Below are 14,002 nucleotides of genomic sequence, written 5' to 3' on the forward strand. Positions count from 1 at the left end.
GACAGAAACCACAGAAGGAGGAGTGGTTAGCTGGGTCCAGGCCAGGTGGGGTCCTGCTCCTGACGTGGATGGGTCTGGGAGACCAAATATGCAAATGGACCATGGCCAGACCACATATGAAAATAGAACTCTGCCCCAAAACCTACAGCAACAGCCCGGGAAGCCAAAGAACAACCCCCACAGCAATCAGCCCCAAATGGCCAGGACTTGATGGTAACTGACAGCTTCCCTAATTTTGTCCCCACTTCCAATTCAGGACAAACTGGAGAAAGCCAAATATGCTCCCCTAACCAATTACTTAGGGTGCCCCTCTTCTAATGAGCCCAACTGTAACTTTCCTGCACCACCAACAGGACGTACCTGAAGCCTTCCCCTTTTCCACTATAAAGCCTTCCCCCTCCGCCTGCCTTTGAGTCTCCACGAAAAGCAAGTGACAGTGGCTGGCTCCCTTACTGTAGCAGGCTCTGAATAAATAGCCTTTGCTTGCTGTCATTTGGGTGGTCTTTGTTTATGTCCACAAGCCCAAGGTCTCTCTCCCCCTTCCTGCTCCCAGGTCAAAGACGTCTTTGTCCCTCCCCAGTACCTCCCCCAGGGATGATGGAAGAGAGGGGCATGGGGATAATGAAGAGCGTGGCTTTGGAACAGGACAGATCTGGGCTGAAATTCTGGCTCTGATACTTAACTAGCTGCGTGATCTTGAGTAAGTCAGTTAAACACTCAGTGCCGCTGTTTCCTCATGTCAAGGGGACAGTCCGGCAGAACCCAAAGGCTGGTGTGAGAATTCAGGGAGGTAATGTATTTAATGCCCTGGACATGTAATAGGTGCTTAATAAGGAGAGGTCAGCCATCATGCCAGCCTCTTCACAACTCGCTGGAGTGGGCAGGCCCCCATTCTGCATCCTCACTCAGCCCACCCCTTTCCTTTACATCAGGCAGTCTGACTTCATCTGGATGCAATCAAGGTACAGACTCCAAGTCCAGGGTATAGCAAAAGCCAGGGATTGGTTTCAGACCAAGGATATAACTGAACATTTCTCTACGGAAATCCAACTGGGCCAAAGCAGAGGACAGAATGTTCAGGCCAGACACCTGCTGACTCCCTGTTCTGTCCTGGCTTTGAGGGGTGATCAGGGCAGGGAGAGTCTTGCTCAGAAAACTGTGTGCCTTTGCGCCAGGCCAGCTTTCCCAGGACTGAGGAGCATGAGCCAGGTAGTTTCCCAGTCTGGAGTGTCTGTGTGTGCCTCAGTTTCTTCATCTTTAAAGTGGTAATTTTGCCAGGCACAGTGGCTTACACCTGTAATCCCAACACTTTGGGAGACTGAGGTGGTAGATCATCTGAGCCCAGGAGTCCGAGGCCATCCTGGGCAACATAGTGAGGCCCTGTCTCAACAAAAAATTAAATAAAAAATTATGGTGGCACATGCCTGTGGGCTCAGCTACTCAGAAAGTTGAGGTAAGGGGATCACTTGAGCCAGGTGATCGGGGCTAAAGTGAGTTGTGATCGTGCCACTGCACTCCAGCCTGGGCAACAGAGTGAGATCGTGTCTCAAAATAAAAAAAAATAATAATAGAATAATAATTTTAATAACTTACCAGGATATACACATAAATAATGAGTATCAGGATGGGTATGGGTGTCTTAGTCTGCTTTGTGCTGCTATAACAGGATGCTTGTTATAAAGAGGGCAATTTATAGATAGAAATTAATTTCTCACAGTCTAGGGGCTGGGAAGTCCAAGATCAAGTGACCAGCATGTGGTGAGGGCCTTCTTTCTGCATTATAACATGGCAGAAGACATCGCATGCCAGAAAGAGAAGAGACAGAAAGAGAACGAGGGCTGGAACTCATCCTTTTATAAAGAACCCACTCCTGAGACAATGGCACTAATCTATTCATGAGGGTGGTGCCCCCTGACCCAAACAATGGCAGCATCACGCCCGCCCCACCTCCCAACACCTCCAGATTGGGGATCAAGTTTCCAACAGATAAACTTGGGGAGCAGAGGCTCTGTGATGCCTGTGTGTGGGGGCATCCTGAATCCCTTCACTCCAGCTTGCCAAGCCCTTTCCACCCCCTTGTCTCCCACTTCACTGTCACTACCGGAATTCAAGTCTCCAGGCAGCATCTTTTGCCTGCATTATTGCAATAACAAAGTGTTTTCCTTACTCTCCTGCAACGATCAAAGCATACAAATTAACATACGGGTGGGAAACCACCCCTGCCCCTTCCCTACTCAGGCAAAGACTTAAAATAATGATAACGATGTCGGGGGTGGGGAGCCCCCTTTCACCACAGAGCATGATTGTACACTAGTATATTTCTGGAGAGCAATTTAGTAGGAAGTACTTTTTGATTCTACAGGTACCATTTTTCAAAATGTCATCTAAATAAAAATCAGTTCTGGCACAAATACTTTGTTACAAGGCTCCTTATGGTAATATTGTTTTTGGTGAAAGAAAAAGAAAAGAAATGAAAAGAAAAGAAAAGAAAGAAGAAAGGAAGGAAGGAAGGAAGGGAGGAAGGAGAGAAGGAAAGGGAGAAGGAAAGGGAGAAAGAGGAAGAAGGAAAGAAAAACTCAGACATCCAACAGGAAGCTTGGTTAAATAAATTGTGTAATCCATACCTTAAAATGCCATCCTTCACTAAAAATGATGTTGTAGATCAGTAGTTTGTGCATCACGTGGGAACTGTTAGAAATGCACATTCTGGGGCCCCTTCCACATCTGATTCAGAAAGTCCTGGGGTTGGTGGTCGGGGCGCGGGGAGTAGGGGGCAGGAGGTGGAAGCAATCTGGGTTTTAATAAACCCTCCAAAGCAGTTAAGAGCCATAGTTGTAGACGACCATCGCTATGGAAAGTTACACCGTTAAGTGAGGAAAGGTTAGGAGGCAGTAAGCAGGAACAGTGCATCCCCATATCTGTTATCTAGAGAGAGGCACAAATAGAAAAAGTCTGGGAGGAGTTTATACCCAGGTGATAACATCGACACTCTCTAGGAAGCAGGATTATAAGGTTTTAGAATAATTTTGGTAATTCATGTTTTCTAACTAGTCTACAATGACTATGTTTGTGTAAAAAGGAAAGGAAAAAAAACCCAGTAATTTATTTTTTAATTTTAAAAAAAAAAGTTAAATGGGACCAAGTTGGGGGGGTGTAGGGAAGGAGGCAGAGAGCCCGCCTCGCCGCGACAGCTTTCACCCTGGGAAAGCTGGGAGGCAGGACCGCCCAGGAGACCCGGGGCCAGTGGGGTGGGCAGCGCCAGGAGTCCTGGCGACTCCTCCGATGTCTAGCAAGGCTTACAAGGGTTTAAATAATAAGCGAAGAGAGTCAGGGCAGACTTCCGGAATAACTTCACTGCTAAGGGTATCAAATCCTGGAATGGGCACCTTGGAGAGATTTTCTAGACAAGAACGGACAGCGGGTGCCAGGAGGGGATGGAGTTTCGCCGGCCAGAGGACAGAGGCTGCCGGATCTCCCGACCCCCTCCGGCACCGGGACTCCGGGGAGGCTGCGCCCACGGCGGGATTCCCGCCCCTCGGAGATGTTGCAGGGACCCGCGGGGCGGGGCCGGGCCGTTGCTAGGGGAGGGGCGGCCGGGCGTGCGAGGAACCCAGCGGGCGACCGCGACGCACACTAGGTTCTCCGGCTCCAGCTCCTGCGCCGCCTGTTGCTCGCTCCTCCCGGCGGTCGCTTCCCGCCCGGTGCGCAGGAGTAGGCGGCCCGAGAGCGCGCAGGGAGCCTCCCGCTTTCGTCCCCTCCCCGCACTGCACGAGCGGATCGGAGGGGCCCCAAGTGTCCCTGAGAGCGCGGACGCGGGCGAGCAGCCCAGTGCACCCGGGACTGCGCGCCGAGACCCCCGGCGCCGCGCCGCGATGAATGCGACCTTCCTGAACCACAGCGGCTTGGAGGAGGTGGGCGGCGTGGGAGGCGGCGCCGGGGCAGCCCTGGGGAACCGCACCCACGGGCTGGGCACGTGGCTGGGCTGCTGTCCCGGGGGCGCACCGCTGGCCGCCAGCGATGGAGTCCCCGCGGGGCTGGCGCCAGACGAGCGCAGCCTGTGGGTGTCACGGGTGGCGCAGATCGCCGTGCTCTGCGTGCTGTCGCTTACCGTGGTCTTCGGCGTCTTCTTCCTGGGCTGCAACCTGCTCATCAAGTCCGAGAGCATGATCAACTTTCTGGTGCAGGAGCGCCGGCCCTCCAAGGACGTGGGTGCCGCCATCCTGGGGCTGTACTGAGCGCCATCTGGGCCCGCCCTCGCCAACGCTGCTGCAAGAAGGACCCCGGAGACCCGGACCCTCGCCCGGCTCTCTCTGCGCTCTGCCGCTGCCTCCGGGCTGGCAGCTACGTGCCTGGGGCGCCAGGGCGGGGACGCGGCGAGACTCTCGGCGGGGGCGCGGGAAGGGACTTGGACGCCTGGCTCCGTCCTGTGTGCGCTGCAGCGTTGCGGGGTGGGAGAGTGGGGGATGAGGGTTCTTACCAGTTTTTGTTGTTGTTGTTGTTTGTTTTTTAAGACGTTCGGGGCAGGGTGGGAGTGGGTGTGGGGATGCAATTTGGGACTGCGGTAGCTCGCGTGGGAGTTTTGTGTGTACGTTGGTGCGGGTGGTTTCGGAGCAGGGTGCGGGGAGAGTGGGTGAAGATGTGAAGCGTCAGAGTCGCTAAGCTTGTTGGCCTGATTTTGCGTTTGGAAAGAAATCTTGTAATAAAACTGCAGCCGTAGGGCTTCAGGCAGCTTCCTCCCCGCGCCTGTGGGGTGTGTGTGTGTTGCGGGGCCGAGGGCATGTACCCTCCTGGCGGACCCTTTGAGCCCCTTGGGAGATATCTAGTCCCTGCGTGGACGCCTGACTGGGGAGCCCACAGGGCAGGTCAGGGGATCCTGGGGCTCCACGCCGAGGCCAGAGCGAGGAAAGGGAAAGGGAATCGTTTTCTAAGGCCAACAGCGGAGAAGGCAGGTCCTGTGGGACAGCCAGACAGCTGGTGAGATTAATTAAATCACTGGATATATGAGTCTTCTATGAGATGAAACAAAATCAGTCAGCTGAGTCCAAAACGGAGAAAACGTGAACAAGGAAAACTCAATTTGGCAGAGGGGAAAAACTAGATCTAATTAAAAGTTTAATTATAAGGCCAAAAGCCCCTTCTAAGTGCTTGCTTTGTCCCTACCCTTATAGCGGGCAGGTGAGTAGACGGAAGAAACCCCCTTGTTGCATCCTGTAGGGGTGGGGGTTGGCAGCTTTGTGGTGAGGAAGTCCCAGAATGTTTATTATGAAATGGAGAAAATGGCCTCCAAGCGCAGTTGCCTGCAGGGGACTTGGAGCCTCCCATTACAGGATGCCCCAGCTGCCCAGAAACCCACGCCTCCTGCAGATGCTAACTTCCCTTGCAGCAGTGTGGAGCAGCAAGAATTGACTATTCCCTGGCGGACAGGGAGAGGACAGCTCTGCTCTCTGGAAGTGGGGGACAGGGGGACCTGGGGACACCACAGGAGAGAAGGCTGGGCTTTCTGGCCTATATATCCCCTACCACCCTTTGTCCTAGTGCCAACCCCACTCAAGCAGTTCTTGGAAGACTCGGGGAGAGACTCTGGATTTCTCCCTTTCTTCTCTCTTTCGCTGTGGGTGGGAGTGAAGAATAACAAGGACGAAGGTGACTGAAGTCTTAGCTGGTTTTAGCTAAGAGAAGCGAAGGGAATGCCATCTCGTGTCTTTGGCACTAGTTTAATTAGGGAGAGGCTTAGTACAGGTGGGGTGGGGGAGTATCTCCAAGGCACAGATGGTCCCTGGCTATGAAGGATCCAGAGTCATCCTGGCTCCCAAGTGCTCCTGTGCAGTCAGAATCATCATGATCAGGATGTGCCCCGTCCCCGGACCCTGGGACCAAATCTCAGACCTGGGAGAATTCAGGCCAGGCTAGGCCAGTAAGGCCAGGAGCTGAGATTCCTTGTAAAGTGTCTCTGGGGGCAAAACCCTGAATGCGGAGAATGTTCTGTTGATGGTTTGGTGTGACTTGCAGGAAGTCCAGCCTGATCTGGGGACAGCAGCCTTCACTGACTCAGGCAACCTAGATAAGTGGCTTCGTCGTGTAAGGTGGTACAGTTATCTGGAGCCTGGGCTGCCCCCAGTGGCTTGAGGAATGCAGCTCAGACAGCTACAGGCATTCACGTAAAAACCCTGAATGACCAGAAAATGGTTTCAGAAAGAACACAGGCTTAGACACTTTTCCACCGGGCCACGTTAGAGCAAACATTACGAGAATTCTCCTCTAATAAAATGGGTCTGCTACTAAATGTGACTGGGGTGAGAAGACAGTGAGTCAAGAGTTAATTTTTTTTTTTTTTGAGACAGTCTTGCTCTGTTGCCCAGGCTGGAGTGCAGTGGCACAATCTCGGCTCACTGAAACCCCTGCCTCCCAGATTCAAGCGATTCTCCTGCCTCAGCCTCCTGAGCAGCTGGGATTACGGGCTTGCACCACCATGCCTGGCTAATTTATTTTTAATTATTTTTAGTAGAGACTGGGTTTCACCATGTTGGCCAGGCTGGTGTCAAACTCCTGACCTCAGGTGATCCACCCATCTCTGTCTCCCAAAGTGCTGATATTACAGGTGTGAGCCACTGCGCCTGGCCAAATTTCCTTTTTAAAAACTTTTATCGCTAGGCGTAGTGGCTCACGCCTGTAATCCCAACACTTTGGGAGGCCAAGGCAGGTGGATCACGAGGTCAGGAGATCGAGACTATCCTGGCTAACACGGTGAAACCCTGTCTCTACTAAAAATACAAAAACTTAGCCGTGCGTGGTGGCGGGCGCCTGTAATCCCAGCTACTCAGGAGGCGGAGGCAGGAGAATGGCGTGAACCCGAGAGGCGGAGCTTGCAGTGAGCCGAGATCATGCCACTGCGCTCCAGCCTGGGTGACAGAGCGAGACTCCATCTCAAAAAAAAAAAAAAAAATAAAAATAAACTTTTATCATTTTTTTCTTTCTTTTCTTTCCCCCTTCCTCCCTCCCTCCCTCTTCCTTCCTTCTTTTCTTTTTTCTTCTTTCTTTACCTTTCCTCTTTCTTTCTTTCTCTCCTTCCTTCCTTCTTTCCCTTTCTTTCTTTCTTTTCTTTCTTTCTTTTTTTTCTTTCTTCCTTCCTTCCTTCCTTCCTTTCTTTCTTTGTTCCTTGACAAAGCAAGGTTAACTGTTCTGAATTTGCTGAAAAGGAAAGCCTTAGTGGGGACACTTTGCAGGATTTTCCCACTGTTAAAAAAAAAAAGTGAAGATGCGTGTGTACTAACGTGTGTTTGGGTCCCCTGTGGTGTACCAGTCTGCACACATGGGCACATGGCGTGAGTGTATGCTCACACATGCAGTTACACGCACAGGCAGGCTCGTGCCTCACGAGGAAAACAGCCAGCAAGAGTGGGGTCCTGAGAAGGGGTGAGGGTGAGAGGTCACATTTGTAGACCATCTTAGTTCTCCCCAGGAGTCCTAAGGCCTGCAGGGTGTTTACTGGGCTGCCTTATATAATCCTTGGGGTGGCGGGCGGGAACTCTTACATAAGGTAAGAGTGAATGAGGAACAGTGCTCCGGGGCAGAGTCAGACAGAGCAGAATCCTGAGCCATCCGAGTGGAGGATAAAGAAGGGGCCTGGTTCTAGAAAGCCCCACTCACCCACAACTGCTGTCCATTGAGAGCTTTTCCCAGGATGCACCGGTAAATCTCACAGGGCCTTGGGTTCACAAGAGAGAAGGCCTGGGATCCTGGTCTTCAAAATCCTGGCTGCCCTGCTTCCTAGCTCTGTAACTTTGGGGAAGTAGCTCAACCTCTCTGTGCCTCATTTTCCTCACCTACAAAATAGGAGCAATAGGGGACCCATAGCTTTCACGACGTGATGTGTTTTAAGAAGCCAGCCTAATGCCTGGCATTTAATAGACGCTCAATAAGGGCAATGAGGATTATTGTTAGTTTTGTTTATCATATGAACTCTTTCCCTAAAGTACATTTGGTTCTCTGAAATGGATTCCCTGGACAAAAAAAAAAGAAAATAGCAATTCATATTTGAAAAGCATTTGCAATTTTCAAAGTACTTTCATAAGCATGATGAAAATAGTAGCGAATGCCTAATATGCCAAACACTGAGCTTCCACCCCCATGAAGGTTTTGCAACTGGTCCCATTGTACAGATGAGGAAACTGAGACTCCAAGAGGTTGCAGCTGCCTGAGGTAGTGCAACTAGAAAGGGGCAGAGCTGGGATTCAGATCAGTTTCACTTGAGCTGACCTCCTTTGCTCCCCACAACACATTGGTAAGAGGAGCAGATGCTCCTCTAATTTCCTGTTTAGAGGAGAGGAAATTAACGTTCTGTTTACTGATCTTGTCCAAGCTCATTCATTCCACCAGTGTCTATTGTGAATCTCCTGTGGGCTACGCACTGTGCCAGGCACTGGGGGAGCAAGGGGTGGCAGACCTAGAGTCTGGCCCTGGCCTGCAGCCCCAGAACCCCTGGCACTTGCTTTGCTCCCCAGGTAGCTGGTTCCATGTGTCTCAGGGTCTAGGTCAAACCCTCCACATCCTGCCCTCTGAGTCGGGGACAGCACTTCTGGGGTCAGCTGTGCCTTCACTAGCAAGATGTCCCCTAGAACGGGGGAAGTAGGGAGGGCTTACGTCACCACATCCACTTACTTTCCCACTTGCTTGTCTAAGCCAAGTTCACACAGACGGGTGCACAGCTGTGGCTGCTGGAGGTCACCCTCCCCAGACCCCAACTCAGTAGTAGATGGAAAGAAGCCTTGAGTATTGGGGGTGGCTTCAGAGGGAAAGAACTGAGCGTGTGAGGTGGTGGGTACAGCAGAAATGGCCCTCATCCAGCATTCCAGTTTTGGGGGGAAGGTATACGTGTACACATATGTTGCATGCATGCACACACATTTAATAAAAAGGACTTAAGTGGGATTTCTGAGTAGCACGTCTTGAGTGCAGATTCGTGTCAAGAAAGCAAGATTCTTTCTTTTTTTTTTTTTTTTTTGAGACGGAGTCTTGCTCTGCCGCCCAGGCTGGAGTGCAGTGGCCGGATCTCAGCTCACTGCAAGCTCCGCCTCCCGGGTTCACGCCATTCTCCTGCCTCAGCCTCCCGAGTAGCTGGGACTACAGGCGCCCGCCACCTCGCCCGGCTAGTTTTTTGTATTTTTTAGTAGAGACGGGGTTTCACCGTGTCAGCCAGGATGGTCTCGATCTCCTGACCTCGTGATCCGCCCGTCTCGGCCTCCCAAAGTGCTGGGATTACAGGCTTGAGCCACCGCGCCCGGCCGAAAGCAAGATTCTTTCTTGTCAGTAAAGATCACAGCAGATACATAGGGGGTCCAGGACAGCAAACCCTAGCTCCACAGACGGGGCATGTGTCCCAGCCTCTGAGATGGCAGCACTGGGGGATGTTCTGAGGCAGCGCTTACTCACCCTTGCAGTCGTAGCTTTATTACTTAGACTTGAGATCCCATGATAGGTGCACTCCAGTCCATGGGTAAGGAGAGTTTAACCCATGGGGAACGCTAGATCTCAACAATTTTCAACAACGAAGCAACAGAGGCTGGGTGTGGTGACTCATACCTGCATTCCCAGTAATTTGGGAGGCTAAGGCGGGAGGATCACTTGAAGCCTGGGCAACACAATGGGACTCCATCTGTACACACACACACACACACACACACAAAGAAAAAAAGCAGTGGCAGACTGAGCAAGCCAGCTCTCATATAAGGTTGTCATCTGGTTGTGTGGTTAGGTAATGGGCTCCAGCTCACAGTCAACTAATGAGTGGCAGAGGCAGTGGGTACAGCAGAAATGGCCCTCATCTGACATTCCAGTTTTGGGGGAAAGGTATACATGTACACATGTGTGTTGCACGCATGCACACACATTTAATAAAAAGGACTTCAGTGGGATTTCCGAGTAGCATCCCTTGAGTGCAGATTCAAGGGATGCTACTGGAGTCCTTTTTATTTGACACTTTCCCACCTGGCTAAGTTAGAGTGAACACTACAAGAAGTTTTACACACCTAATAAACTTGACGTGCAAGACCTAAGTTTGCACGTCAGTGCTGGTATTTTTTAGGTGTGTCCTATGTCACTCTCCTAGGGCTGGGTGCTAAGGAGGCTGCAGAGGTGAAAGCAACTCAGGCTCTGCCCTCGAGATGCTAATAACATCATTGATGAAAATGATGAGTAAGCAGAGGGTCTAGCACACACTGAAAGAGATTCTTTCAGTTATCTATAACTGCATAACTACTCCCAGAAATTTCTGGTTTTATGGAAGCCACTTCATTATCTCTCATGATCCTGCAGGTTGACTGGGCTCAACTGCACAGTCCTGCTGCACGTGATACTGGCAGGAACTGCAGTCTTCAAGGACTTGGCTGGCACCTTGGCAGGGACAGCTGGAATGCTGGGCTCTGCTGAGATGGTTGGACCTCTTTCCTCTCCTTATCTCATGGCATTTCCTCCATGTGGCTTCTCCACACAGTCTAGACAGCAGCACAGCCACACTTGATGTATGGCAGGTTTCTTCCCAAAAGTGCAAAATCAGTTTCCAGACTTCAATAATTGGCCCAGAATCAGCATACTTTCTCCTCTTCCACATCCTGTTTATTAAAATGAATCACAGGGCCAGTCCAGATTTGATGTGTGAGGAGACTACACAAGGGCACGAATACTGGGAGGCATGGTTCATTGGGGGTATCTTTGAAAACCAACTACTACACTGATCAATACTTTTTCTTTTTTTCGTTTTTTTTTTTTTGAGATGGAGTCTTGCTGTGTCACCCAGGTTGGAGTGCAGTGGCGTGATCTCGGCTCACTGCAACCTCCGCCTCCCGGGCTCAAATGATTCTCCAGGCTCAGCCTCCCACATAGCTGGGATTACAGGCTCATGTCATCATGCCCAGATAATTTTTTGTGTATTTTTAGTAGAGACGGGGTTTCACCATGTTGGCTAAGCTGGTCTTGAACTCCTGACTTCATGATCTGCCCGCCTCGGCCTCCCAAAATGCTGGGATTAGAGGTGTGAGCCACCACACCTGGCCTATATTTTATTTTTGGAATTCTAACTATGCCCCACTCCCTTATCTCCATTTTAGAAATATCATGTTTTTGGATTTGCACAGTTTTTATTTAATCAACAAGTATTTGCAGAGTTTTTTTATGTGTGTGTGAACGAAAGTTTTCATTTCACTTGGGTAAATACCTAGAAGTGAGATTGCTGGGTCATATAGAAAGCACATGCTTAACTCTATAAGACACTGCCAAATTGTTTTTCATTTTGCATTTCCACCAGCAATGTGTGAGCATTCTAGGTGCTCTATGTCCTCATCAGCACTTGATATTGTCAGATTTTGTGTTTTGTTTGTTTGTATGTGTGTGTGCCTTTCTAGCAAATGTGTAGTCGCACCTCATTGTGTGTCTAATTTGTCTTTTCCTATTGAATGATGATGTTGAGCATCTTTTCATGTTCTTAAGTGCCATCTGTATATCTTTAGTAAAGTGTCTTTTGCTTTTTTAAAGGTGGGCTGTTTGTTTTCTTATTGTTGAGCTTTGGGAGCTCTTTATATATTTTGGATACCAGTCTTTTGGTAGATATATTATTCAGGAAATGGCATTCTGGTTGCCCATCAATGAATTTGGTTAGCTTGAATCAGTCCTGAGAGGCTGACAACTTATGGATGTCCTGGCCCAATCGAGTTTCTGGACTCTACTGCTGAGGACGAGACCTGGACTATTGTGGCCACTCCAAAGTCCGCCCCGTGATGTCCTGTCTCAGGGCCCAGCCTGAATTCCTTTAGATGGGCTCTCTCCTGAATCAGTTTTCCTGCTCAGTCCAGAAGGAAAGGGAAGAAAGTCAGCTCCAGCGGTGGGAAGAATGGCTTCTGAGGACCTCTAAGGATGGGAGGATTTTCCATGGTTAGTAAGACGAAAGGGAAGGGAAAAGTTTTGTAGTGGAGAGTGGGATGGCAAAAAAGAGATCCCAGAATAGGAAAAAGGTGCTCAAGAAATGTCCTACCTTAATCCTTTCCCACCATAATTCAGCTTAAGGGGACTGCTATCCATGGGAGTTGGTATGAAAAGTTTTGGTTGCCCTTCTGAGGAAAAATCACATGGCTAAACATTTATAATAGTAATAAGCTCTTGAGAGTGGTTTTTTCCCCAAAAACCTGGGCTTCCAAATGCAAATGAAACCAAGAAGAACCTTTTTCTTTGCTCTAGAGATAGTCTTAGTTCCCAAAAGAAAGATGAGAAAGCTCTCCTTTCTCAAGAGGTTTAAGGCAATCTGAGCTCTAGGATCTGAAAAATAGCCAATGGCTTTTGAGGACTACCAGACAAAAAGAAATACACTTAAAAGGATGTGGGTGGGAAGGGGGTTGGATTTATGTTACTCCAAAAAGAAAGCAGAATGCTTTTCCTTTTTGAGCCAAACGTCTTTAAAAATCTTTGTAAGTTGGAAGTTACACACTCTACTACCTGCTCTGAGCTGACGTCAGTCTGTTCATCTGTCTGGTGGTAGGACACAGGTGACGCTTCTGCCACTAAACCCCACCTCCCACCTTCCCAACATCTCATCAGTATTGCTGCCACACTCTAGGTTCCCACCACAGTCTTTGTACTGACTCTCACCTGACCCAGGAGACTCCTCTGCCTGGTAAGAACAGCCTTGCATGCAGCTACTTTTCTCAGGCCACTCTCCATGGCTGCCCTGAAACCTCTTATCTTTGCATTGGCAGTGACTTTGGTAAAAGCATTTCTCATCTCATGCATTCACTCAGCCTTGTAATAGTTCTTGGAGGTAGGTTGTACATTTCACTGTAGAGGAAACTGAGGGGCCACACAGCAAGTCTGGGAGGGGAGCAGAGGAGGCTAGAGCTCCGTTCTCCTAACCTATGTCATGTGTCAGCTCCCCTGAGCTGGCACATCCCACTGGCACATCTCACTGTGGTGTCCCACACCCAGACCTCTACGCAGCTCAAAAGGAGCTCACACAGACATCTCTCAGGCTTCTTCCAGATCCTGCTTCCAATGGCTCTTGGCTTAGTCAGGCTGTGAGACACCTTGTTTCCTGCCGTCAGCACTTCCCTCAGTTTGAGAATAAAAGGAAACCATTCTCTGAGCCCCCACACACATTTCCCACCCCCAGTCTTCTTTGCTAGCTCCCGCTGTTGCAACTGTCAGGAGTGAGTTTTTGGGTAATTGTTGCCATGGAGATCCTGTCTTGAATTATTGTGCAAATGTGTCCCATCTTTCTCCTTATTTGGTGTGTGATTTGGATGCCTGTAAAATGCGAAGGTTGACGGCTCCACTTCTTTCCCCTGCCCTCCAAGTTGGTTCGCCTGACCAAACCTTCTTGGCAGTCTGCTCCCCATTCCCAGCTACTCTGAGGCCCCCTGGCCAGTCGCTGCCAATGGAAAGAAAGCCCTGCACAAACAGGGAGAGGAGAGCCACTCTCCATGGGTGATGGGTGAGGTGACCCCAGGCCAGTGACATTTGGCAGCAAAGACCCAAAGCAGCAGCCATGAGCTCCTTGGTGGGAATGAGCCACCAACTCTCAAAAGTTAGGAGTCGCTCAGTCAGATCTCCGACTCCCTTCCACTTCCATCGCCGTGCTAGGCACGCTGATCCCTGCTGCAGCATCCTGGGAGAGCACCTTGCCTCCATTTCCCTTGGGTGCTCATCCTCCTCCATGGAGATGTCTGGATCATTAGCACTGATTGCATCATGTCTCTCTCCTGTCCGAGATCTGGCCCATTTCCCCATCACTTCTTCTACAAAATACAGGCTCAAACTGCATCCAAGGGCTTCCATCAATTCCCTTCTCTCTACCAAACAAATCTTCCTTTATGTCCTCTCTGCCTCTCCCCTTCTCCTCACCTGGGCTTTCTGCTATCTGGGTTTTGTTTGCTTGTTTGAGATGGAGTCTCGCTCTGTTGCCCAGGCTGGAGTGCAGTGGCACAATCTCAGCTCACTGCAACCTCTGCCTCCCAGGTTCAAG

The 14,002-nt window shown here is 50.2% G+C and overlaps 1 protein-coding gene across 1 annotated transcript; it reads left to right on the top strand.

Moving 5' to 3' along the window:
* Positions 1 to 3,609: 3,609 nt before the first annotated feature.
* Positions 3,610 to 4,740, top strand: RPRML (reprimo-like). Its single transcript, XM_012001920.1, has one exon. The coding sequence runs from the start codon at positions 3,873 to 3,875 to the stop codon at positions 4,233 to 4,235; it is 363 nt and encodes a 120-aa protein (XP_011857310.1). The 5' UTR covers positions 3,610 to 3,872; the 3' UTR covers positions 4,236 to 4,740.
* Positions 4,741 to 14,002: the final 9,262 nt, after the last annotated feature.

The sequence above is a fragment of the Mandrillus leucophaeus genome, unplaced genomic scaffold (assembly GCF_000951045.1).
Source record: "Mandrillus leucophaeus isolate KB7577 unplaced genomic scaffold, Mleu.le_1.0 Scaffold670, whole genome shotgun sequence".
Classification (NCBI taxonomy): Eukaryota; Metazoa; Chordata; class Mammalia; order Primates; family Cercopithecidae; genus Mandrillus; species Mandrillus leucophaeus.